The sequence below is a fragment of the Aedes aegypti genome, chromosome 3, assembly GCF_002204515.2.
Source record: "Aedes aegypti strain LVP_AGWG chromosome 3, AaegL5.0 Primary Assembly, whole genome shotgun sequence".
In the NCBI taxonomy this organism is placed as follows: Eukaryota; Metazoa; Arthropoda; class Insecta; order Diptera; family Culicidae; genus Aedes; species Aedes aegypti.
The window spans coordinates 233,683,279-233,710,519 of record NC_035109.1 but is presented as its reverse complement, the minus strand read 5'-3'; the positions used below and the strand labels follow the sequence as shown (position 1 = coordinate 233,710,519).

At 41.9% G+C, this 27,241-nt stretch overlaps 1 protein-coding gene across 1 annotated transcript in view; it reads left to right on the top strand.

Annotated features, from left to right (window-relative positions):
* Positions 1-27,241, top strand: part of LOC5576239 (protein patched) — an 84,503-nt gene extending 57,262 nt beyond the window's left edge. The window contains exons 2-7 of the mRNA XM_001655967.2: positions 20,875-21,425; positions 21,489-21,969; positions 22,032-23,393; positions 23,463-23,670; positions 23,739-24,010; positions 24,773-27,241. Coding sequence (XP_001656017.2) covers positions 20,875-21,425; positions 21,489-21,969; positions 22,032-23,393; positions 23,463-23,670; positions 23,739-24,010; positions 24,773-25,492 — 3,594 coding nt within the window. The 3' untranslated portion in view covers positions 25,493-27,241. The remainder of the gene's footprint in view (positions 1-20,874; positions 21,426-21,488; positions 21,970-22,031; positions 23,394-23,462; positions 23,671-23,738; positions 24,011-24,772) is intronic.

Here is a 27,241-nt window from a genome sequence, read left to right as displayed (position 1 = left end):
ATTTTGCACTCAATTTCAAATGTGCATTTCTGATTGAAGCTAATGGTAGCAAGACGTGCATTTTCACTGCATTTTCATTGCGAGGATCAGAGGTTCCAGGGAACATTCCTAAAAATGTGAAAAAAGGCTTTAAATATCGCTGACTCGAATGAGTGCCTAATTTATAGGCACAGTCATATGCCATAATACAATAAATTATGACTTACTTACATGTAGGTTTTCTACGCGCTCTTTCCAAGAACGTTTCAAAACATTACGAGCACATGTTGGTATCTGCAGCTGTGACTTTTCGGTTTTGACAGATGCGCTTTGCCGAAATTCAGTAAAAGTATTTGTTTGCTGATTTTCGTGGCAAAATAGATAACCGAGGCTCAGTTATTCATGTAAACCACCGATTTTCGTCAATTTCCATCTGTCAATATCGCGCATCTGTCAAAATTGAACGAGATTTCAGTAAAAATATGCTTTACCGACTGAATTCGTCATTTGAGTTTACTGAAATCAAATTCTACGATTTAGTGTGTAGTTCCTTTTCTAGACCTAATTCATTCTTTTTAGTTATGATTCGTGATTTACGACTAACCAGCCGAGTGGAAGTCGACTAACCTCGACATAACCTATACTTTATCACTCGCATATAATATATCCTAGACCACTACCTTCCCACCCACCCAATAAGCGTGGCCGGCAATGAAAGCTTCCATGTCTTTTTCAAGTCTGAACTACGATCGGATGGCTATTCATTCCCAAATAGTCCCCCATGAGCAATAAGAATCAAATAAAAAAGCAAAATCACGACCAATTACTCTCTTACTATGCATCGCAAATCTCGGAGGTATTGTTGTACCAGCCTAGCATCATGATACGGTACTTTCTACGTATCCGGGAAATGATGGTTTTCTTGCACATAGCCTGACGAAGCAAAGTAACGGATGCTTCCTCGTTGCAGTGGTTTGTTGCGTAACTGCAAATAACCAGAAGTCAATTTGGTTTTGTTTGTTTTACCTTGGCCGACAGTGCCAAATTTAAAGTGACATAATTTTACCGCTATGGAGTAAAGCAAACAACCGTGCGCGAGAACTTTTTTACTTACGCAGCTTTCTGGTTTGCTTAGCCCTATAGGCGGCGGGTAATCGTATTGTTTTGCTTAAGTTTTTCATTTCAGCCACACCACAAACCGCGAAGAACGGTGACTCACATGCGGATTTTGTTACGCTCATCGCTCACGGATCGTTAGAACAAGACGATAAGTTCTACGAATTAAGAGAGTGAGTTCCTCTTCTGGGAGTGGAATCAACCCTTTAAAACCGACCCGCCAAGATGGAAGGGGCCTCGGTGTGAAGAAAGTGTACGACGTCCGCAGTTCTGACGGTCCCCCAGTTCGGACGAGGTGTGCCGTTCGTTTTCGACATTTTCGTTCAAAGTTCAGTGGGCATTTTCTGCCAAATTGACGAGCGGGCCAATTCGGGTCGAGAGTGTTTGGTAGTGATATAAGGTGGATAAAGTATAGGTGGATAAAGTATATTTCGGGAAATTGGTGGAACCACCCACATACGCTATCAGAATCGAGGGTAAAGTGAAAGTGTCTCAATCGATTCCTTAAGAACGATTCTAAGGGGGGGAAAGCTAGTGAATTGTGACGACCTTTTAGTAATAATAAAAATTGTTAGAAGAAAACAGAGTGATCAATATTCCGAAAAAAACCAGTGACCAAGCCGGGGGGCCCGCTACATTGTGTCCCTTCTCGATGGCCCTTTCAATATCGAGTTATGCAATGTATTAACAATGGCGGGGAAACTATCAGATGATTGCCAGATTGTGACAAGCAATATGTTCATCTTCAACAGCTTTCTGAAGTCGTTGCTAATCATTCAGTGCGTGCCAATCTCGATGAAAAGCTCTACAAAATTCCGATGCTCGGCGAAAAAGATTGAGTAGATATTTACTGCGAATTCCTTACACACGAATAATACCTTTCATTCATCATACCAAACTAACAGCCGACCGTTATTTGATTGGGCCGGGAAGACTCCGTCCAAAGACATCTTAATTAAAACAAATGTTTACTGCTCAATCTCGAACCACCGACTACAAACTGATCCGCTCGGTAAACATCTGCGTCCCGCTCCTCCGGCGGATATATCGCAGTTCGTCATCATCGGTCGCCGTTGGGCGGCCTCATGATTATACTGTGCAGTTGTTGTGATTTCCCGTTTCGTCCGCCGAGTTTCGCTCACTCAATCCATCAATGTGTGGAGCGATCTCGGTTTCGTCTGGCAGACTAAAATCACAGTGTGTTGTCTAATAGTGACAGTGGATGGGGATTGTTGCTAGCCAATGTTTCCCCGTTTTACGGTGTAGAACAGTTGCATTTTAGGTTTAATCGCAACTTCGCATTGCTACAGAAATTTGGAAAATCCAGACAAAATTCTATAATGAATTCGTAAGGTTCTTCATGTACGGACTAATTAAACTGGTAGAATATTGGTTATCTTACTGAACCTCAACCGCAGAAGTCAGGGGACTGCTGTTGGATCAGCGTATCATATGGTCGCTCCAGCCAAGGTAGGGGGTACAGTTCGCGGACGGAGGAAGCCCGATCCGTCGTGAGTTAGGAGCTTCGTATGGAGATTAATCGAATTAAAGGAAACCACACACGGGAAAGAGGAGAAGGAAAATAAAGACATAACTATAAATAAAGTTACGATGGATCCGCGTGTTTCGCGCCGTCCGTCCGTCGTCGTCGTACACGTCGACCCACCCGCCCGATTACGGGAAAGAGGTGTGTAGCCCGTCCGTAGTAGATCGGATGCTCCGCCGGCGATCGTCAACGACATCGTCGAAGAAAGCGTGAAAGCAGTGGTAGGAAAAAAATGTAAATAAACAAGTCACCGATCGAACTTGGGCCTGGACGGAATCACGGCTTGCCACACGGGTCTTGGGTTACGGGTTTTTAAAGCCCAGTTGGTCGACATTGGACTGGGACTATGCGCGGTCGCTCGGTGTCTAAGGTCACCGGTTGTTGTCTTCGGGCAGACACTACTGCTATGTGACACGGATTGTTTGAGCTTAGAATAACTGCCGTTGCCACTGCTCGGTACAGCTAATAACTTACGACCGACTTATCGGATATCTGTTTCGCTTTCGGTTAGATATAAATCACAGATTACCGCCCGTTTCCCAGTCTTTTGTTTGGGATTCTTGAGATACGTTGATCATTTGTATGGTGTGCGCGTCGCGTAGCTTATCTTCTCGTCCATCGCGGACGAGGTATGAGAGATGCTGAGTGTACGATACTACAATTTTGGAAAAGAAACGTCCAAAATCGTAGATAAACTGTTTCCGTTCCCACAAGTGGGTAGTAGTTATGGACCGTTGAAGCTTATGCGGAAGAAGCCATAATACCAAAAAACACGATCAGCGTCCATGAGTTGTACCGAATTTTTACGATCGTAACCTGTCATTACTTATGCACACGTAATTGTCCTTCATTTTCTCTTCGTGTTCATGCACATACACACATATACACACGCTTACAAACAGTTGGAGCTTTTATTGTGTGATTAATCGATATAAGCACATCGTTATATGCGTTACCGCTCGTAGTATGTAACGTATGGACAAACGGTCGATTCTATAGTGGGTTGGAAGTTTTAATCCAATATGTATACCATTACCAGGTCGAACAAATGAAAAAAAAAATGCAAGTGTAAACTGTGAAAATCGTGCAACAGGAATCCCAACTGTCAGGAGCGCATTTGGGCAGAGGGCTCGGGTCGACCTCTCGACGGTACCATATCCCGCCCTGCACGTCGCGGCGCGCCATAATGAATGATAATTATCAATAAACTGATTTATTATCCTTGGGTACATTTCAGCTCGGTCCGGCGCGGTTCCATGTTTCTTGTTCATGGCTTCTAGTGAGTCATCCAAGCGTCATATTTTGTCCGTTTCCTCATCCGCTCGCTGGCTGGTACAACAATGCAGACCATTTTTTTTTTCTTTTCTTTTTCGGAGCTGATGGAAACGAAACATGCAACAACGCAACCGCACGAACGCACGCGGTACCAAACCGACCGATCGGCAGCCTCCAGTCCACATCCCAAAGCCAGGGCTTCCATGACATGGATCATTAAGAATAACTCATCAGGAGATATAATTTAAATAAATTTCGAACGCTCATAACATGCGCGGTTTCGAATACCGAACCAATGTTTCCCTGTTTGTTTCGTGCTCTTCTGCACTTCAGATGGCCCGTGTGCGTCTGCTGGTCGGAAACACACATTCCTACTAATAATGGATAATGTCTCTATAAAGCCGGGATTCTCGTCTGGACAGTGGATATCCATTTTTTGCGTTTACTGAAAGGCTATGCTTTCATGTGGAAACCAGTAGGTTTAAGAATACATACATTTTAACTGGTGACGCTCTTGGAGTCATCCATAAATCAATAGGTCTCAGTTTTATAAATCCCAAATTAGTAAGTTGATCTTATTTCATTGCGGGCATGTTGAATGCTGAAGTCAGTCCAGCAATGCTAAGTGAATGATGCCTTCCGATTCACTGGTGCTCCGAGTCTCAAACCTGTAATATGCTGTGCACTACTCGTACGTACACCGCCGATCACTAGATGGATCTACTCCAAGAAAGAACTTCCCTGCGTTGGAAGATCTTCCGAACCGATGCAACTTGCCGAACAGATGCCAGGGTCAGTCCAGTGATTCCGGAGAACAGTGAATTCCAGTTCAAAGGAGTACCGGTGGCCATTTGTCAGTCGAACTACTCGCCTATTCTGCGGCAGTGTCCTAATCTACTTCTCGACATCAGAAGTTCTGAAACCGGTAACTCGTTTTTGGTCGATCAGGCTCCGAGGCTGCGATTTCGATGGATGAATGATTCAGGTTCCCGAGATGCCCGACTATTCATCGTTGACTCTGCGTTACGCTTGATCCGCTCTATCTAGTCTGTGACGGTGATCTAACCTACTCAGATCGCGGCCGACGTGCTCTCTGGTCTTGCACGATATTGTCGGAGGTAGATCTTCGTCACTGCTTCCTGGTAATTCGTTTCGCAATATCGATCTGCTCAAATTTTTGAAGACTTTTTCTGAAGCATCCATGGCCTAGTAGAAACTGTGTCAGTTGGAAGTTTACCTTATCATACTTTTCATTCATCCACGTTGACAGATTTTTGGATGAATCAGTGGGTCCATCACAGTCCCACTGTTGCTGTCCCTTCACCATCATTCCTATTCTGACACTCTTTTGCACGTTTCTGGTATATATTCAATGATAGTACAGTACTCCATCTCACCCATCTATCCTTACCCTTATCAGTCAGATCAAGGCCTGGGTAGCCCTTGCTGTACGTAGGAGACGTCCCTATTCGATTCCGTCCATGGTTGCTTGTCCCCAGCCACGCATTCTGAGAAGGGTTTGCAGATCGTTATCAATTTGATCGATCCACTACATCTACGCCGCGCACTAGTCGTCTTGTACTGGTCAGATTTTTTTCGAGAACCGATCCCATATTCTGGTGGCATGCCCGGCACACCGCACCTTCTAAATTTTTGCGATGTGGACGATGGTTGGTTCTCCCAGCAGCTGGTGAAATTCATGGTTCGTCCGCCTTCTCCACGTTCCGTCTTCCATCTGTACTCCGCCGTAGATTGTCCGCAACCCCTTCCATTCGAAAACACCAAGGGCGCGATGATCCTCTACACGTATGGTCCATGCTTCGTGCCCATAGAGGAGTCGTGTAGATGGTTAACTTCGTGCGATGGCGAACCTTACTCTATCGAAGAGTTCTGCGGAGCCCAAAGTAGGGAAGATTTCCAGCAACGATGCGTCTCTGGATTTCTCTGCTGGTGTCGTTGAACAGTCCAACTACACCACACGAATTCTTCGACCACCTCGTTTTCATCTCCGTCTATATGAGCTCGAAGTGGGGGAGTGGGCCATGTCCTCTCTTAAGCTCCTCACTGTCATGAACTTTGTCTTCGACGCTTTGATGTTCAGTCTGATCCGCTTAAGGGTTGAACTTAGTCGGATGTACGTGCCCGCCATCATCTCAAAGTTCCGTGCTACAATATCAATATCGTCGGCGAAACCAAGTACCTGGACGGACTTTCTGAAAATCGTGCCACTCATGTCCCCGACCTTCTTATCACACCCTTTAACGCAATGTTGACTAGCAAGTACGAAAGGTTATCACCTTGCCGTAACCCTCTGCGAGACTTGAAGAGACTCCAGGGTGTCCATGATACTCGGACTACGCACATCACTCGCTCCATCGTCGCCTTGATCAATCTTATCAGTTTGTCTGGGAAACCGTATTCGCGCATAATCTGCAATTACTGATCTCGATCGATTGTATCATATGCCGAATTAAAATCGATGAACAAATGATGTGTGGGGACATTGTATTCGAGGCATTCCTGCAACACCTGGCGGATGGCGAATATCTGGTCCGGTGTAGCTCGTTCGCTTATAAATCCTGGCTGATATTGCCCAACAAATTCTCTCGCAATTGGTGATAGACAGCGGCATAAAATTTGAAGGGATACCTTGTAGCGTCTCGCTTATCGTCATTAGTAACACTTCTTCATCTTCTTGGCAATACGTCAGGATCTGCTTATCAACTCAGTGTTGCTACTCAATCTTTCAGGGCTTCTACTCGTCCTGGTTCTACCTGTATGTTATTGAATCGGCCTTGGTCAATCGATTATCGGAATTAGCTCAAAACGAACACATGATTCAAAAAGTTTGATTTTCTCAACTTTTAGTTTTACTTTTGTTTTAAATAGTACTATACAACTCTTGGCTTCAGTGGGTGTTTAGTTGCGTTCGTCGTAGGGTGGAGAAGCATGTGCCCTGTAGCTGATCGGGAATTTCTGTATATTTGCAGCTTCAACGATCTTGGGCAATACTTCTCTCGAGCCCCAATACTGAAGGTCCCAGGTCCTCTTCCAATCCAGCTTTTTACGCTAGCTTGCTATAAACTTTGATTCATCCCCTTCTGATAGTTTTTGCCTTTACTATAATTTTTTATAGCTGGGTCGGAGTAAGCTTTACAATTAATGATTATTTTTATGTTGACAAGGTGACGTCAAATATTTTCATTTCATTGTAAGCTGAGTTTGGAGAAAATCGGAAAAATATTCCTTAGTTTCTTATTATATATTATATTATATGATTTTAATGGTTTCATTCTTTAAGGTTTAATTAAAGCTTATCAACAGAGGAATCGATTTCGATTGTGTCAGTGCAATGAGTGCTGTTAATTTGAATGTTGTGTATGAGCTACCGATGGGACTAAAAAAATAATGCTGAAATGATTGAGAATGTATTTCTTACAGTTCTAGACATAAATATTCTTCGATGGTTCCAGTTCTAGAAAAAAATGTTCTTAGAATGATAGAAAAGGAATGCATTTACAAAAAATAGATTAATTTTTAATTTAGTCTATTGGGAATACAGAAATTCTAACTACAAAACAAACACAGTATAAATTTTTGACATCACATTCAACAAACAAGATATTGCCTACTAAGTTCATACTAAAAAATGTGTAGGCAAGAAATGTCAAAATTGATTCACGCCTTGCAGTTTTATAGCCAGCGTAAAAAGCTGGATACGTGCAACGTATTTGTGATATTCCACAAACTTCTGATTCCCTTCCGAATGGTATTTCCGCAATCCTTGCCTCCGATATTCACACTAACTTGGACTAGCATACTGAAGTCTGCCGTATATTTATGCTTGAAAATTTCTTTCTTTATATAAGGTGAAAATGAAACAAAGCCATATCCAAATTTTCAAGAGCACCAATCTAGGGAACCAAACATCCGTTTAAGAAGAAAACTTGATCGATTGTTCAACACAAGCGTCAGCCACACCTTCCTTAGTCGCTATAGCGTAGCATCACGCTTTGGCCGGGCGTATTGTAGTGCTCCTTTTTCTATCTAGTTGACCCGAACATTATGGGATCCCGGGGCTTATTCCACAGCGTGCAGCCAACGTATTCGTGGCCTTCCACGAAGTCGTCGACATCTACCTAACCCCCTGATGAAAAATATATAACAAAAAGGAAAAAAGGTTGACACTCGTGCCTATTCTGCGCGGCGTGTGAGGTGACACGAGTCGAATGAGGTGACATTTGTCGACTCGCTCCCATTTGATTAACATTAGCCGTCTCACGTCACTCGCGGTGAGAGCGACTCGTTTCGACTCACACGCCGCGCACAATAAGCACAACTAAGTGGCCAAGTCACTGGAATCTGCCGATATAGCTCACGAATCATGGATCTACGCCACACAACATTCCACCAAGTATTGTCCACAATACTTTACTCTCGGTAACACCAGATGCTTTCCGGAGGTATACCGTTATTAGAACGTCCACGCTTTATCCAACTGTGTCCAGCAGACATATCTGTCTGTATGCTAAAGGATCTCCAGGAGGTTTGCCTGGGTTCGGCAGCAACACCAGCTTTTGGAGCTTCCAAATGTGAGGGATGCTTTTTCAGAGCTACGTTCAGAGCTACGTTACGATACCGTCTGGAGCCTTCTCGGTTTTTAAGGCTATCGCCACCGCGATCAGTTCATCGTTCGTTACCTGGGCTTCTTCATCGTCGTGCTTCAATGATAGTTTTCATGTTATCCGGACATCTATCGGGTAATACAGCTGGGCCCCTTAACTTTGCCATTGAAACTCTGTAAGCGTCACCCCACGGGTTTGAATTGGTGTTGCGACAGAGTTCATCCAAGTAGGCTTTTTGATGAGCCTGATTTTTCTGCTGAGAGCGGTTTTTGCCGCCTTGTACGCTGGTCTTCGATCTGTTCTTTTAGCATCGTTGCGGACTCTCTGCATCCTTCTCACCAGTGCTGGGAATGGTGATAGTAGTAGGCTTGAATTTTGCGAAAATCACGTGTTTTTCCCAGTACAGTAGTTCAAAATCGTGAATCTCATCAAGTAGCCTATGTTAGGCGCATGAATTTTCTAAATCGTTAGTGTCATTGAAGGCTCTAAATGCGGGAAATGCAGCAGGAAATAGAACATTTTTCTACAGTAATTTTGGGTTGCCCTTAGTAACGGGTGTTTTGCAATTTTCAAGGCTCTTTGCCTACAGCCGCGATAAACGTGAGTTTCTCTGGCTTCGCTGACTGCGATTGGATTTGTTTGGCTACTGTATAATGAATATCAGATTTTTTCCCAACCCTGCTTCTCATTAGCTCGAAGGCAGCTTACACGCAGATCTGCAATCGTCGAGCTCCACCAGTAGGCTGGGCGGCGACTATGTCTCGGTTCACCCTCCCTCGGCATGGTTACATCTCACTCACTTGCTAGTTCAAACTTCTTGACAGCCCAGGTCTACAGCAGGTTACGCCAAAAATAGACTCTCGACCATCCCGACGGTATGTGCTGGTGGTACTATCGTTGGCAACATCTACGTTAAGTCTTGCTAAGGCCTGCAGTTAACTGCTCCCTCTTGAGCTAGTGAAGCGAGTGCCCCATTCTATGGCCCAAGCTTCAAAATCGGTGGCTTTGACGACTGGTCTACGATCTGTGAGCTTTTCAATCAGCTACGTTTTATGCATGCTAAATTTTGTCTTGTTTGCAAATTTCGAGCCCTATGTTGGTTACGTAGTCCATAAAAGGTTCTATTTTCAGTTCCCATCAATCCATTACCTAAAAATCAGTACAAACAGTCCTCCCCATATCTCTACCGACAACAATGTACATTATTTCGGTAAAATTGGTGATCAAGCACATATAATTCGATGAAATACACTTCATTGCATAGAAATTACCACATTAAGCTACATTTGATCATCCCTGGGGTGCATTTTAGCCCCCTCTTCCCAATTAATGATAATTAAACAAATAAATGAATTGCAAATTTCGACTCGAGAAGCCATTCACTGATCTCACAGATGGCTCGACGTTCTCGAGTATCCAACGCTAACCCATAATCTTGTAGGAGAGGGCAAGACAAGCAACGCCGAGATATTTTGCATCGCCAAAAGATGATCTCGTGCAGATTGCGAGCACCTTCCTTTTAATGTTCAACAATGACGCCACACAGCAGCAGGTCTAGCTCGGCGTCTTTCTCGTATCCAAAGGAAGAATCCAGCTCGGCACAATCCGCGCCGTTGATTGAGACATTATAAGAGCAATAAATAAGAAATTAATATCATTCCGCACCTCCGCACACGGTTCAGCGCAGCGATCTTCGTTGGTGAGGATCACACACAATGAATTCCACGCCCGTTCTTCACCTGTTGACGACTTCATCTCAGCGTTGCCTTGGGCCGCCGCCGCCGCCACCGCCGCGGTAAAGAATGTCTCGTAAATGATTTATTTCATTAATCAAGAAGTTGGAAAGGAACTTGCCGCGCCGCCATTATTGGACGACCTCCAACGATGTTCCTGTCTACGGCCATTTCTAGTCTGACATCCATGCCGGATGGTGCGGCGAGATCGCTATAAATCGTTTCCAGCTTTCCAACACGGTTTCATCTCTAGGACAGAGGTTCCCCAACTTTTTGGATGCACGGCTCACCTAGCAATCAAGGCCATTTTGCGCAACCTACAAGGGGAACATAAGATGAAAGTTTCCAGCAGAACAAAGTTATGGGTTTATTTTTTTGTAAAGTTTCAATGTTTGTCAACCATTTTGCATACTTTCCTGAAATAGGTCAAAAATTAGATAAATATACATTAAATCACAGAGAACAGACAGCCAAGTCCATTCTCAAAACTGTGTGAGGAATTAATCAGGCATTTAGAGTGGCAGCGCAAGTAGTAGCATGGTGGTGGCGCTGCGATCGCAAAGTTCCCATAATAATGTTACAGTGGTGAATATCCATATTCACCTATATTCACCACTGACTGACACAACACGCTGTTTGGCGACGCTAGTGTTTCTAACGTACTTTGGTTTGTATTGAATGCGTACTCAGCTTTTGTGAACAATTTTGTTCTCGCTTGGATTTTTTTATCATCTATTGGGGATTTTTGGAGAATATTTCAGCCAACTGAAATGACTGAAACTTATAAATTGCCATTTTCTTGACGCCTTCCTAACGATGAGGTGTCAAACGCAAATCCAAGAGAAACGGACACGACCTTCAACAAATCATTCGATACTCCTAACGGGGACTCACAGGAGGGTCGCTGCTCTCGCATCGCACTTTCGCCTCGCCTCTCCTATGATCGAGGGAGGTGGGGGCTATAAAACCATTAAAATTCTCGCCCGTATTAGAGACAGTTTTAGTACCTACCTTCTTATAGGCTGCAGGAACGACTGCAAGGCCACCAAGAAGGCCTCTCGTCTGTCGAAGGTATGTTATGGCAATGGCGAATGGAGATTAGTGCGAGATCTAGGGTTTCACGATTACACTTGTATTGCTTTTTACTTTTATTACTTTAGGACCCCCTGTTCGATGCTAATGTTACACCGTTCGAACACTTTTGATCGCTTGTGAAGCATTTTGAGCAATAAATCTAGATATTACTGAATCTGTGTTGTTCGAAATGTAGCAAATGTCTAGAAAACTATTTTTAATCAATGCGCTGTCTTATTAAAGATTAACCTAACGTAAACTAAATGTATAAAACGCTTATCTTGGTAATAAAAGGTTGCAACGATTGTTGCCTATAATTATTGATAATTTTGTTCAACATTTGTTTCAATGCTACACCATTGGATATTGTGTGTATTTCATTAGAACTATACCAAGGAGGAAGCATCAACATCATTTTCAAAAGTTTTGTTTTAGATTTCCTGCAGAGCTTTCTTCCTGGTATTACAATAGCTAGTCCATATTGGTACAGCTTACAACATGGCCGGCTTGAATTTTTTTGAAGTTCAGAAGCTTGTTCTCAAATAAGTCTCCCTCTCCTTCTCCTCACATTTTGAAGACGAATCGAGAATTTAAGGTGACACAGTTTGGAATCAACTTCTAAGATTGCACTGAAACTTCAAACGCACAAATCTCGCGAAGAAAGCATCCAACAACAGTGTACTTTTTATTTTGGCTTTGTGCACTATCAGAAAGCTTAAAATAAGAAGATCAGAAACGTTTGCCAACTATTTCTCCAGTTTTGTGCCTTTGAAAATGTGAGTAGGGGCACAAGTCGGCCATTGTGACGGCCATCTTTGGATTCCGAGATGTTTCACCTTAAGATCGTCGTCTATAATAACGGATTCGAATTTCACTCCACATTTTTGTAATGCAATGCTCCATGCTTGAGCCATGCAATTTGTTAAAGTTTCGAGACCTCCAATCGCGTATTGCGATCACAAATCCCAAGTCAAAATGATCGTTAGTAACGTCTATCCCACGAACCTCAAGGTAATATCGCTTCTGACAAAGAAATGTTTATAGCACTGCCAACACCATAAACTTGTCGTTTTTTTTATTTGCACACATTTTTTCGGCTATGAACATTTCAACGATGAAATATAACCCCAAATGAAACTGACGCCTTCGAGCCATTTTCATCGAATACATAAAATATTGACACAATCGTACGCCATTAATCAGGAACCACCCAGCGAGTTTGGTTTCCTTAGAGTTATTCTCCACAACGCGTTGATCAGCATCGATCGAGATTTGGCCAATAGACAAGAGCTCGGATCGAATTCGCCAAAAACGACCTGCAATAATGATTGACGAGAGTTGCAATCGATTCCCCCACGACAAAAAGAACTGTCAATTCAAAACCGCCCAAAGCAAGATGCCTGCAGAGCGATAACTCACTTCGAAAGCAGCCTCCAGCCTTAAATATTCTGTAGCGCTTGGAACAACGATACCCAGGAAAATCGTAACCTCAACCCCCATATTTTTCGTAGGTTTTTTCGTGTCTGCTCAAAGCGAGCGCGCTAATGATTTATTGCATTTTTCGAGTAGGAGGCTCAGCCGGGTCTAACACAACCCAAAGGCTAAACTCGATTTAAAAAAAAATGAACTAACAGCCCAACCGATCACATTTCGTGAGCCTCCCGCGAGGTCCTGTGCCCGATCAGGAGAAAATAGCGAGTTTATAACAATCACGTATCAGAATGAGCTATAATACCACGACTTGTTTCTACTTGATATTATATAGACGAGTATGCTATCATAACAGAATTAGCTACTGTCAAGCTATTCTGTTTGATTGTTTGCGATAAAATATGATCAAGAATAAAAATCCCTTGAAAATTCCCAAAGCTGCATTTGTTATTGTATACCATCTAAAAACAGATTAATTTGTTGAAAAAAAAACCTCTTGAAAAAGTTCTAAAGAGTTTTATAAGTCATCGAGTATCAAAATTTTTCAGATTGTGATGCAGGTGTAATGTATTGAAATTTGTGGTATTTATTTTTAGTATTTTGCCGCTTTCACATTAGGTGGCATACTATAGTAAGCTAGTATTTAATATTAATTCCATGATACGATATGCGTCAGTCATATTTTTCTGCTCGGGTACGCATGTATCTCCCCTTAGATACCCACCATCGGAGGGGATTCTAAAGAAGACATTATCGCCGCCCGTGCGTTGTTATAGTAGTCGTCAGTTGGCGGAGAAGTCAGCATTTTTATGTTAATTGACAAAGCATGTTAATATTTATGAAGTAATGCGCAACCTCCAAAAAAAAAACAAATCACGGAGGTAGAATCTGCTCCATACTAAATATTTAACCGCGTTTGGATGTGGAACAGCATAGTTCATCTTCTTTTCTTTTCGTTCGGTGTGGGCGATTTGTAATACAAAGGAATACAAAGGAGATGATACGAATCGGTCTAGGAAAAAAGTAGGAAGACAAATGTTTGAAAGGACCGAAAGTCGATCATGAATCGATTCATGATTTTTCATGATTATTAATTCTTTCGAAACAGAGGTTCAACCTCTGTTTGGTTCATGTTGGCTTTTTGCTTTTGAGCTTTTATCATACATTTACACATCAATTCTCTATTTTTCATAGTTTCACTACGATACCTATAATTGAACCTACTCTCCATAACCTAATGTTCACATTTTACCCTTAAGGTAAAACTGCTTGGAATTCGATTTGAATAATGTAGGGGAAGGGATGGTAAAATGAACACCTTAAGGATATCATCTTGTTTCTGATAGAAAAACGAAGAATTTGTAGAATTCTATCGCACATAATCAAAATTAGAGATGTTATCTATAGCAGCGACACGAATTCAGACTAAAATAGCTAAAGTTTCACATATTTTTATCGCTAGCAAAAAACGGTGCAAATGTTCATTTTACCTGCACTGTGTGGGTAAAATGAACAGCTGTTGGTGGTAAAATGAACATCGTGCAAAAAACGTGAGCAAAACAAATATTTCTGAAAATTTTGATTGCATTACCGAAAATATGTCCATAAATGATTGCAATCCATTCAAAAAGAATTCTAAATGTATCAGATTTGACATCATATCATAACAATATTCACCACACTGAAAAATCTCAAGACTATCGAACTAAAAGTTACGTTAGTTCGAATTTTCAAACGTGGTTTTCGAAAATCTTAGTTTTTGTTTATATTTTCGCATCAACTGACCTCCGTATTAACCCGAACACTTCGATTTATGCTCTAAATCGTCCGTGCGTGATAAGAATTCATCGAAATATGTTTTTTCTCGATAAAAAGCACGGTGTTCATTTTACCACCCCTGTTCATTTTACCACCCCTTCCCCTACCAAAACTTTGAAGGCACAAATCTCGCGAAAGAAGCATCATACGACTGTGCAATTTATTTTTTTAATTTTGGGTACTAGCAGAATGTTCGAAAAAGGAGCTCCACTTCGTACGTTCGTTATTTGTACAGATCAGGCGTTGATTTCTGAGAAAATTGAGAGAATCAATAGGTAGTGCATGATCAAACCCATCTATACAATCTCCAAACCTGGGGGAGCACTGCTATCCGATGTTCGGGGACCTACCCCCAATAGTAAATAAGCGAGAAAAATGGGTTTTATCATCGCTCTCTCTCTTTGGGGCTCTCCTTCGCCGCTGCTAATTATCAAGCTTGTTACAACTTGCAAAACGTTGCCGATCATGGACCGATACAGATGGGATGTTTTGCTGCGCTTGCTTAGATCTTGCTTCAGAAGCATTTCAGAACGGATTCTGCAATGCATGGTGCCTTTGAAATCGTAAATAGGGGCACAAAGCAGCCATTGTGACAGCCATGTTTGCATTTCGAAATGTTTCACCTTAATATCGATCATAAGGATTTGAGAAATGATAAGACATTTTTTGATTCATTTTCTCACTATTCTTTCGAGGCCTTGGTGGTATTTTAGCAAGAGGAAAGCATTTCAGGTTTGCAAACAACATAATTGATGGATGGACAGCTATCATGATCATTGGTGGACGTCTGGAACATTTTGGCTTATCTTGGGATGATATTTTGAAGACCATGGCTTTTTAGACAGATTCATTACAAGGTTTTCTATAAATTTTCGGGAACATCTTCAGCAGCAGCTAGGACGGAAGGCTAATTAGATGTTTGAAGTATATGATTTGATTAACGTTTTTGGGGTATCATTGATCACCCATGTAAACAACATTCGGTAATATTGAAAATATCGTTGCTTACTAAAATCATGACCCCTGTATCCGAAAAGACCAAACTCTTAGAAGTCATTTACTGTTTGACTGATTTTAAAATTAAAACCACCTTTAGCTACGGAGTACGCCTAAAAATAGGCAATTTCCTAAGGAAATTATGCATTCTTTATTGTATTTCGTTAATTTTACCTATGAAAATGTTAACAGTGGAATCGTTTTCTTGGGCGATGTCATTTTTATTAAAAACAGTATTTTCCTTCCTGATATTGGTTCGAAAAATTAACAAATTTACCCATGATTAAAGCTGAATTTTCTCAAAAAGCACAATTTGTAGGGCGAATGTACCATTAGTGGTGCACCTAAGGGGAAAATGCTAAAATATGATGACAAAATCTTGAAACATGTAAATTTAACGTGCCGTTTTGACTCATATTTCGAACACTTAAGGCCAGCAGTGACTTAAAATGCGTCTGATAAGCTTACATCAGAATATATTTGTAAGCTGTTGGATTTGCCGATAAAAATGTTTGTTTAAACTTGTTTAGTATTGTTTTTACGTAAAAGTATGCAGCATCATTTTGATTAAAATGCCGAACACTGTGTTCATTCTGTCTCATATTCCGAACACCTTGATTCAAATTCTGAACAGCTCGAATAAATCGTATTCAATCAAATAAATTCATAACAACTTTTGTAAAATAAAATAGATTAGAAGACTTTAAATTTAATTGTCATTGTTTACTATTTCTTAGTAATTTGGTGACATATTCTTCCAGGAATGCCTTGAAAAATTAAAAGCATAATCAACCATCGCCAGCAGCACTACGCTAGTGCTGTGTATAACAAGCGAGCTTTGTTTGAGATGCGTATACCCAGTATACGCTACTACCGGTCTTGGATTATTCCAATTGTTCCAACGATACTTTAGAAATTTCTTGATAGTTCTCTATGTGATCCAGAAATTTGTCAAGAAATGATGGCAAATTATCTAAGAACATCTACAACGGGCTGTAGAAATTCTGTTGGAATGATGTCACTTCGTGTTGAATTATGGGTAGGACAATCTTTTGACTGTCCTATCCAGATATTTTTGTGCATTGGACAGGTCCTACGTGTCCTATCCACTTCCCGCGTCACTGGTACTGGATGTACTACTATACTGCCCATAATAGCATAACTGTCTCATATGGAACAAATAGGCATTGAAAAAATAGCGCTCAAAGTTTGAAGTTCGTTTCCTCATACAAATGTTCATAATTTCTTAGTACATTTCTGATGGCTATAATCATCTAGCACAACTATACGCATAACTCATTTTGTTTCTGTTGACCAGGAAAAAATATAAACTGGAACAAAATTTACACAAATACATAACAAATCTTATACCACTCAAAAACAACAAAACGAAGATTCCTTGTTTTCGGATTCAAATTGTTTCCAGTCTTGAAATTTCCATTATGAAATTCAACAAACTTCAGATATTTCTTGAAGTCTACTGTTTAAAAAGAAAAAATGTTCGGAATTTATCAATGCAATTCAAATATGTTCTTCACTTCGACAATACTTGCAATATTATCTGAAACCACATATTATCCAGATTAACGTAACCGTTTTTGAAAGATTCATTTGTAGGTCAGGTTTTTAAACTTTTTTTTAAATATACCATGACCCCACAGTTATGGATCAAATAGTGTGGAGTCCAACCTATAAAATTCAATAAAACGACATGGAAAACGTAAAATTTTAATTAAAAAGTACGAATTGAATCGTTTCACATTTGGAACTTTGGTTGGTAAACTGTTTTGTGTGTAATATTCACATAGTATTGCATAAAAATTAAAAATTGTACCGGTTTCTGAAAAGCATATTATGGATCAATTTTCATATTATGGATCAAATTGTGACATATTACGGATCAGTACGTAAAATCAAGAGATTTTCAACTTAATGCATCTGTATTGCATGGTTTGGCGAAAGTTAACAATTTGTCACATATTACTGCAAAAAACAGCAGTGGTAGAGCTGGAAACAAGGGTAAAATGCAATTTTTTTGTGATACTGTAACTGAGACATGTACCGTTTTCGCTCCACACCAAGTTTCCACCCATTTTTGTCTGCTAAAAAATGAAATTTACGAACCTTGATGTTCCATTAGTTTTATCCTTAGTGCTATTGTCTGAAAATGTTGAATCCTATGCTTAAAATGGCAGAAATCTACATTCTTTGGAAGTGATCCATAACCGTGGTAAACAATCATTTCCTGGTTCATATTATGGATCACTAGTTAGAAGTGCCAATTTTCGGTATTTAGAATCAACAATCAAGGAAAATGTTCTTCAAAGATGAATTCATACTTAATCGAAGCGAACGAGCATGTTTTATGCTAAAACATTTGAATTTTACCACCTGTGGTAGCTTATGAATGCTGACAGCACTTCTTACAGAAAATGGCCATATAATGATAGCTGTGTGGTACCAACTGAACATTTGTCAAAAACACCGTTATCAAGACAAATAGTATAACATAGGAAAAATATGTTTTACGGCAACGTTTATGTTTTGAGCGAGTTATCCAATGTTGAACGCCAAAGTGATTCCTCACTGTGGGTGATCCGTAACTGTGTGGGCATGGTATAAAACGAAATGACTAAACATAAATCTTCTTTAAGGATTATTTATAAGTTTCTTCTCCATATGTTATGAGTCGTTTCAACCTATCACTTTCCCCCTTTTTCTAGCGTTTTCACCTCCCAAATTTATGTTTGTACATTTCCGCCCCCTTTGGTCTTGAAATCACTTTAGTTGTTACTGTAGGTGTAGAAGAACTTCATAAGAGACCTTTAGGAAGTTTTCCGTAAAAATCTACAAAAGGTTTATTCTACGGCTTATAGAGAAATCCGTCTAAAGAAAATCCAACAAGAAGTGCACCAAAAGTTCCTAGGCGCCGTCCACAAATTACGTAAAGCTAGAAGGGGTAGAGGGGCTCAAGCTTTAAGACTCATACATTTTTTTGAAATTTCAATCGCTTTCTACAAAAAGCGTACACAAATTTCCTATTTTAGCGCTACGTAATAAATGGATGCTGTCCTACATCTATTTTTCTAATAATTCTTTCACCCTTTTCCACATGGGTTCTATCAAAACTTCCTCGACGGGTTTCTGCCAGGATTCCTTGAGTAATTACGCACGATAGGATCAAGAAGTTCCTTCAAAGATCATAGCTGGAGTTAATCATTCTAGTTGAAGATATTTTGAAAAAAATTTCAGATAAATAACTGTTCTTGAGAAATCTTCATTTAATCCTATCGGTTTAAAGGCACTTCAAGCCTATTGAACTTCGCGGTCAAACTTTCCTTTCGACCTATACAACGATTCTTTTAGTCTTTCAACCCATTAGGCCCGAAGACCCCTTCAAATCTAGTAATGACACTGACAAAAACGATGGGAGCGTTACGAGTGGCTTAGTGACCACTCTCCATATATTTGAATCAACCGTTGAAAAGGTGGTCGATGGACAGTGCCCGTGTGTTTGTCTGTGTTTAAACTTTGGACCCTACTAACTCTAAACCAAAGTTTACCTCAACATTTTAACACATGTCACTTTTTCAAAGTACAAGCTTCAACCGTGAAACCAGATGCTTTCTAAGCGGACAAAAAAGTCCGCCATACTCTGACAAAACCGCAAACCCTTTGAACCAAAAAAAATCGACATCGTCACCCGAGTTACGCGGGCCCACTGCTTCTGGTTATTGCGTTTATTAAACCTTCAGAAATAAGGCAGCAAAAAAAAACGATCTGCGTTCAAAATCGGACCCAAAACAGCGTTATAGGTTATCCTACCAGCATCCACACCGCTGCCGCCGCCTTCCAGATGTTGTTTTTCTGCTTTCTTTCTGATGGGATCTCTTCCGAATCTCTGGACGAAATTTGCAACATTTTACGTAGGGAGCTGGGCTGCTGTAGGTTGTCGTCGTCATCATTGTCTCAATTGCCGGTCATCATCGTCCTCCTCATCAGCATGTTGGCAGTCGCCTTTTTTATTATTTTCTTTTTTTTTTTTATTTATGTTAGTTCCCCCCCTCGAGGAAGCTCGACGCAATAATAATTATACGATCAGTGCAGACAAAACACGACCAATCCGACCGCACCACAAGGCGACAACATCAACAGTAAGGGGGAAACAAAATCTAAACTGATTCACCCGTGGGGATGGTTTGGCTTTCTTAGTTGTTGGATACTCAGAGTATTCAAGTTTAAAGTAAGTGCAGACAGAGGGTTTCCCATCTGCAGACGGTAAATCCGGTTATAAAAATCGAAGATTTTCGAAAGTCTGGGCAATATCAGTGGGCATGTTAGATCACTGTACTGCCGTTTTACACACTTTTGGAATGTGACAAAAGTTCAAAAGAAAACTATGTCTACGCAAAATTTCGATAAGTTTTACCCAACGGATCAATTTGATAGTATGCGGATTTTGCCATGGGCGAAAAGCCACTTAAATAAAGATAAATAATAGTAATTTTAAACTGTACACCCCATATTCCTGAGTGTAAGAAATGTATAAACTATTCAGGCCTAACCCTTGGTGGTCGGTTCAGAGTGGTGGGTGCGTAGTGTAATCTGATCGCTTCTTTCTCCACCTCCCAAACGGCCCCTTCCTCCACCCTCTGACCTTCATGTGGCGCAATCATTCCCAGTCCTGGCGACAAAGACGGTGCTGCGGGTAATTTGATAGCTACTCCTGAACTGGCGGTCACAATCACCGAGGAGGGTGCAATGTGGGGTCCTCCGCTGTACAAAACCATATGTTGCAGCTCGGGTCGATTTTCCGGTCGAGTAAACTCAATCACGGAATTTGTGTTATTCCCCCCTCACTACCTTCGTAGTGGGCAGGAATTCGAACCCCGTGTGCTCACCTCTCCTGAGGACGAGAAACCGAGTGTAACTCGAGAATGTTCTGCCTCACCTTACGGTGTGGTTTCACAAGGGCAGGCGGCGGCATGGCGCAGTTCATTTTGCGGTACTTTAGTTTTAACGCTCAATTAAATTTCTCACCCAGGAGTGCGTGAATGCGATACGACATGTGTGCGTTCCCGGTCTCTGAGCAGCGAGCTGGAGAAACAAATGATTTAAACGACTCACGCATCTCAAGCGACGAACCTTTCAACATTTCTGAAGTGCTAATGATTACGACATACAATACATATTCAAATTTTCCCTTTAATTTCTACCTTTAAAACATATTCATCGAGTTTCAAACTTATTAATAACCAATTTCTTATCTTTTCTCTTACAGGGCAAGGCGCGGGGGAGGAGGTCAGCCGTGTACATGCGATCCCTGTTTCAGTCCCATCTCTACAACCTCGGCTGTTCGATACAGAAACACGCGGGAAAGGTGTTATTCGTAGCAATATTAGTTCTAAGTACCTTCTGCGTAGGCCTCAAATCTGCAACGGTGCATTCCAAAGTGCACCAGCTGTGGATACAGGAGGGCGGCACGTTAGAACACGAACTAGCCTACACCCAGAAATCCCTCGGCGAAATGGACTCCTCGACGCACCAGCTATTGATTCAAACGCCCAAAGACATGGAAGCCTCGATACTACACGCGAACGCACTACTCACGCACTTGGAAGTGGTCAAACAAGCGATATCAGTCCGGGTGCACATGTACGACATCGAATGGAGCTTAAAGGACATGTGCTACTCGCCGAACATCCCAAACTTCGACACCCATTTCATTGAACAGATCTTCGAGAACATCATTCCGTGCGCAATCATTACCCCCTTGGACTGCTTCTGGGAGGGCAGCAAGCTGCTAGGACCGGAATACCCCGTTGTCATACCGTAAGTGGCCTCATCAAACATTTCAAACAGTATTTTCAATAGAATTTCAACTTCCCCCAACAGGCATCTGGCAAACAAGGTACAATGGACCTCGTTGAACCCGCAGAATCTACTCAAGGACATCAAAGCTCAGAACTATCAGTTCCCCTTCGACACATTAGAGCAGTACATGAAGCGAGCCGGTATCGGAACCGGATACACTGAAAAGCCTTGTCTCAACCCAAAGGACAAACAATGCCCCGAAACCGCCCCTAACAAGAAATCTCTTCAAACTCCGGACGTCGCATCCACCTTAACCGGCGGTTGCTACGGTTTCGCCGCAAAGTATATGCACTGGCCCGAAGAGCTGATAGTTGGCGGTGCTACGCGCAACCGGTCCCAGCACTTGAAAACCGCAAAAGCTCTGCAAACCGTTATCCAACTCATGGGCGAACGAGAAATGTACGACTACTGGAACAATCACTATAAAGTACACCACATTGGATGGAACCCGGAGAAGGCTGCAGAAGTGTTGAACGCTTGGCAAAAGAAGTTCTCCGCTGAGGTATGCGTAACTACTATCCATTGCTCCCTACGTTGCTAACTAGTTCCCCCTTTTCCTAACAGGTCAACAAGATCATGCAGACAGAGGTCAAGCCACTCTCCTACTATGAAGTATTCGCCTTCTCCTCGGCAGCTCTGGACGATATCCTCGGCAAGTACTCCAACCCTAACCCAATCAGTTTGGGCATCGGAATCGTTGTCATACTGATCTACGCAGCCATCACGCTCCTTCGGTGGAAAGATCCAGTTAACGGACAAAGCGGAGTAGGTGCTGCCGGTGTTTTACTTATCGGAGTAACCACCGCTGCTGGGCTGGGTTTCTGCGCTCTACTTGGGATCGCCTTCAATGCCGCAACAACACAAGTTATCCCATTCTTGGCTCTTGGGCTGGGCGTAGATCACATATTCGTGCTCACTCATGCTTACGCCGAACGGGATAACAATGAGCAAACCGGTCAGGTACTTAAGAAAGCAGGGCTCAGCATTCTTTTCAGCGGTGCATCAACCGCTGGTTCGTTCTTCGCTGCCGCCATGATCCCTGTCCCCGCGCTTCGTGTATTCTGCTTCCAAGGAGCAGTACTTCTGGTGTTCAATCTGGCTGCAGTCCTACTGGTATTCCCGGCTATGGTGTCCTTAGATCTACGACGCAGACGTGCTGGACGTGCAGACATTCTTTGCTGTTGCTTACCGGCACTTCCCATCACCAACCACGACGTTAAACAACGACAGCAACACCAAACCGCCAACGCAGATGACTCTCTTATCGACTGCCCAACAAAAGCATGCTTCAGCTTCTCTATCTCCAAGTTTGCCGTTAAGCACTACGCTCCTTTCATCACCAAGAGTTCAATCAAAGTTCTATCCATGTTGTTGCTCACGGGAATCATTGGCGTTTCACTGTTTGCATCGATGAAACTGCCCGACGGCTTGGAGCTAACCGACCTCGTTCCCCAGAACACCAACGAACACAAATTCCTCAGCGTGCAAGGAAAACTCTTCGGATTCTACAGCATGTTCGCCGTAACGCAAGGTGACTTCGAATACCCGACCAACCAAAAGCTGCTACACGAATACCACGAAGCATTCGTAAGGGTGTCCCACGTGATCAAGAACGACAACGGAGGCCTGCCAGAGTTTTGGTTGAGCCTGTTCCGAGACTGGCTGATCAACCTGCAGAAGGCGTTCGATCGAGACTACCGCGAAGGACGAATAACGCAAGAACGGTGGTTCTCTAATGCTAGTGACGACGCGATACTGGCCTACAAGCTACTGGTACAAACCGGCCACGTGGACAATCCGATCGACAAAAGTCTGGTGGCGCAGGTTCGCCTGGTGGACTCGGAAGGCGTGATCAACCCTAGGGCATTTTACAACTATCTATCGGCGTGGGCCTGGAACGACGTACTTGCGTACGGCGCGTCACAGGTAGGTTCTGCTTTTACATTCAATCTGTTATGAATTGTTAACTTATCGCTTTTCTCTTCGATTCAACAGGGAAACTTGCGCCCCGAGCCCCGGGAATGGTTCCATTCGCCGAGTGACTTTGAGCTGAAAATTCCCAAAAGCGCACCGCTGACCTACACGCAACTGCCGTTCTATCTGCACGGGCTGAGCGACACCCAAGACATCAAAGTGATGATCGGCCAGATTCGGGAGCTAAGTCGACGATTCGAAGCGAGAGGCCTGCCCAACTATCCGTCAGGTAACACTACCTTGTTATTCTATAGCTATTCCAATACTAATACACTTTTTTCTGATCTTTATTTACAGGAATTCCATTCCTCTTCTGGGAGCAGTACATGAACCTCAGGCCGTGTCTGTTGAAAGCGATCGGGTGCGCTCTAGTGGCTGCCTTCTGCTTGGTAGCCCTGCTGCTACTGTCCGTCTGGGCTTCGATCCTGATCGTGTTCAGTATCGTAACCATGCTGATCCAGCTGTTGGGAGTTATGATCCTGCTAGGAATCAACCTGTCGGCCATTCCGGCTGTCATACTGATAGCCAGCATTGGGCTGGGCGTTTGCTTCACCGTCCACGTGTCACTGGTAAGTCTTTTGCTACTGTCTGGAAAGGGAAAGCGGGGTTTGTTTGATGGAATGTAACATCATTATTAAGAAGGAAGATTCAAATACGACGTTCATCATTTTTCAGTATTTCTAGACTCCTTCTCCCCTATCTGATCAAAACACCTCTCTAGCAGCGCTACATGACTCCTTGTTCCAACTGCTATATGACTCTTTGTTCGACGCGTCAATTGCTGTCCGATTATCTTGCAAAATTCCCAGCACAACGTACACAACGTGCCCATAGAGGAGTAGCGGTCTAACCAGTGTCTTGTAGATGGTTAACTTCGTACGATGGCGAACTTTGCTCCAAAGTAGGCACGATTTCCAGCAACGATGCGTCTCTGGATTTCTCTGCTGGTGTCGTTGTCGGCGGTCACCAGTGAGCCCAAGTACAAGACTTCTTCGACAACCTCGATTTCATCAACATCGATATGAACTCGAGGTTGAGGGCGTGCCGTGTCTTTTCTTGAGCCCTTCGCTATCATGTACTTCGTCTTCGACAGTTTCGGTTGAAGCTTGAACAGATTCAACGCCTTCCTTGCCTTCACATGATCAGCTGTCTTCGCTTTTCTACTGCTGCCTGACCACCTGACCGGGTTGTCAGGAAGTTTCCTGATGCATCTGTAGGAGGCAGTCAATTTTCCACAACTTACTTTGTCATAAAAATTCTTAAGTCGCATTCCAAACTAAATGAACTTGAATAAATGAATGATACCATAACTATTCCTCTATCCTCATCAGGGATTCATCACAGCGATCGGTAATCGCGATCGTCGAATCAAACTGGCACTGGAGCATTCGCTGGCCCCGGTCATCCACGCCGTCATGACTTCGATCCTGGCCGTCCTAATGCTGTCCACCTCATCGTTCGAGTTCGTAGTGCGACACTTTTTCTGGCTGTTGCTGTCCGTACTGGTCATCGGCGCGGTCAATGGTTTGTTATTCTTCCCGATCCTACTGAGTCTGGTAGGTCCGGGAGCAGAAATCATCCCATTGCAGTACGCCAATCGGATATCGACGCCATCACCACCACCGAAACGAATCAACAAAATTTCGAACAAAGCATTCATCTTGAACAACAAACGATCCTCGTCGAGGAATTGCTCGAAATCGCATCATCATCATAAGCACAATAACGTCAACGTCAATAACGAACCTTCGCTGACCACCATTACGGAGGAACCGCAGTCCTGGAAGAGCTCGGCCTCGTCCATACCCTCTATCCACGAGAAAAGCAATCTGAACGTCAACTATGGTAACCATCAGGCACCAGAACTGCAGAGTATCGTTCTCCAGCCGGAGGTCACCGTTGAAACCCATCACCACGGAGGTGAGCACCAGAATACGAAGGTAACCGCTACTGCAAACATTAAGGTCGAACTGGTAACCCCAGGTCGGGGAGCACCCCGAATGGTCCGCACCAGCAGCACCAGTAGCAGTAGTGGGAACAGTAGCAGTTAACAAGTTGGTAGCTTTTATTAGATAAGTATGTATGCATTTGTAAATAGGACAATTCCTTCTACCACTCTTTATAATATGATATGCTACAATTTATTTATTTGTTTTCCCTCCTCCAAAAGAAGAAGTATTATTTTACTACTAGAGTAGCAATAGTACACGATGAAGTTTTTTTGTCTATTTACGCCAATACTCACTACAAGATTGAACAATGTGTCTATTGTTAATAGCATGAAAGCGAATCGATTGTGTAATTTGTATAGCAGCTTGAAATTTGTTCCTCCCACTTTATTTGAAGAGAAAGATCAAAAGAAAGCAACGACGAACTGAATAAACTAGTGTTAGCATAACTGTAACTCGTAAGACTCGTATCTTTTGCAGTATAGAAACAGATTTTGTTTCTCAAAAAATCTAATCATGTATAAAATCCTAACTATATATTCTATATTCAATTGCGGGTTCGAGACACGAAGATGCATGCTTTAAGGCCAAATATTTTCAGTTTTATAAACGAAATTTTACTCCTATAGCTTATTTTGCCGTTAAACTGCAACAAAACTATGTATGTAAATAGAAACCAAGATTTTAAAATACGTGTACAATTCCCATGAAAGCAAAAAATAAAGTATATTTTTCCTGACAAAAGATGTACTTAAGCGTAGTCGTTTATCCTGTACCATAACTACTGCAAGCAAACTTAACTTTAAAGGCACAATTAATGTATACCGAAAATAAACTAAAGACAGAAACCAAACGCATTTCATCAGCAATTATCTAATTGTTACAAAAACAAACAAAAAGCACAACAAAAACAAATCAAACCTTACAAACACTATTGTTACATAATTCTGAGATTGTTTGGCTTCTATTCTTCCAAAATTATACCTTCGAAAAAAAACATAGCATCTAATATATTATAGAGGAAATGAAAGAGTGAAACGGAAATTTAAGCTTAAAATGAAACGTAATTAAGGATGTTACCAATTTTGAACAACTTGCAACAATAGTAACTTAATTATCGAAACTGAAAATCGACTATTTTGCGGTGTTACTTGTTTAGGAAGAAAGATATCACTGAAAAATCGATAACAAACGAACAAAAATTGAAATACTTTTATCATTATTACTAAAAAATAAACAAATATTACTCTAAAAAACGAACAACTTTAAAAAACATATTTATTTATTTTCTGCCCGTTGCTCAGGCGCAAATGTAAGGTAGTAATTTAAAACAAAACATGGAACAAAATTTTTGTTGAAGCGAATTCGCTCGCATGAAGGCATCGAGAAACGAGTACATAAACATACATCAGAAAAGATGATATTTGCTGTAATTAGGCACTACAAGCAGAACGTGGAACAGGTTTAAACTAAACAAATTGAATTGAATGGTGGTGATTGGTTGTGGGTTCTGATGCTTTGTTTCACGTTTGAGTAACTGCTGCGATCGATCCGGGTTAAATGAGCAGTAATTTAAACTGAATCCATCACGGCAGTTACATCCACGTATAATACGAGTAGCAGAAAAGTTTGGTGATTGACTTTGTGTGTGTGAATGGTGAATGACTGCAAGCAGAGGAAATCGAGTAAACGGAGTACGCTAGATAAGAAACAAAAATGGAAAATTCTTAACGAGTCTAGTAGGTTAATATTATTTGAGTTTTACAATGTGTACGGTAATGTGTTTCCAAATAAATAAAAAAACGAGAAAATGCTGCATAATAAATGCATGGTAATGCCTGTCACTAAATA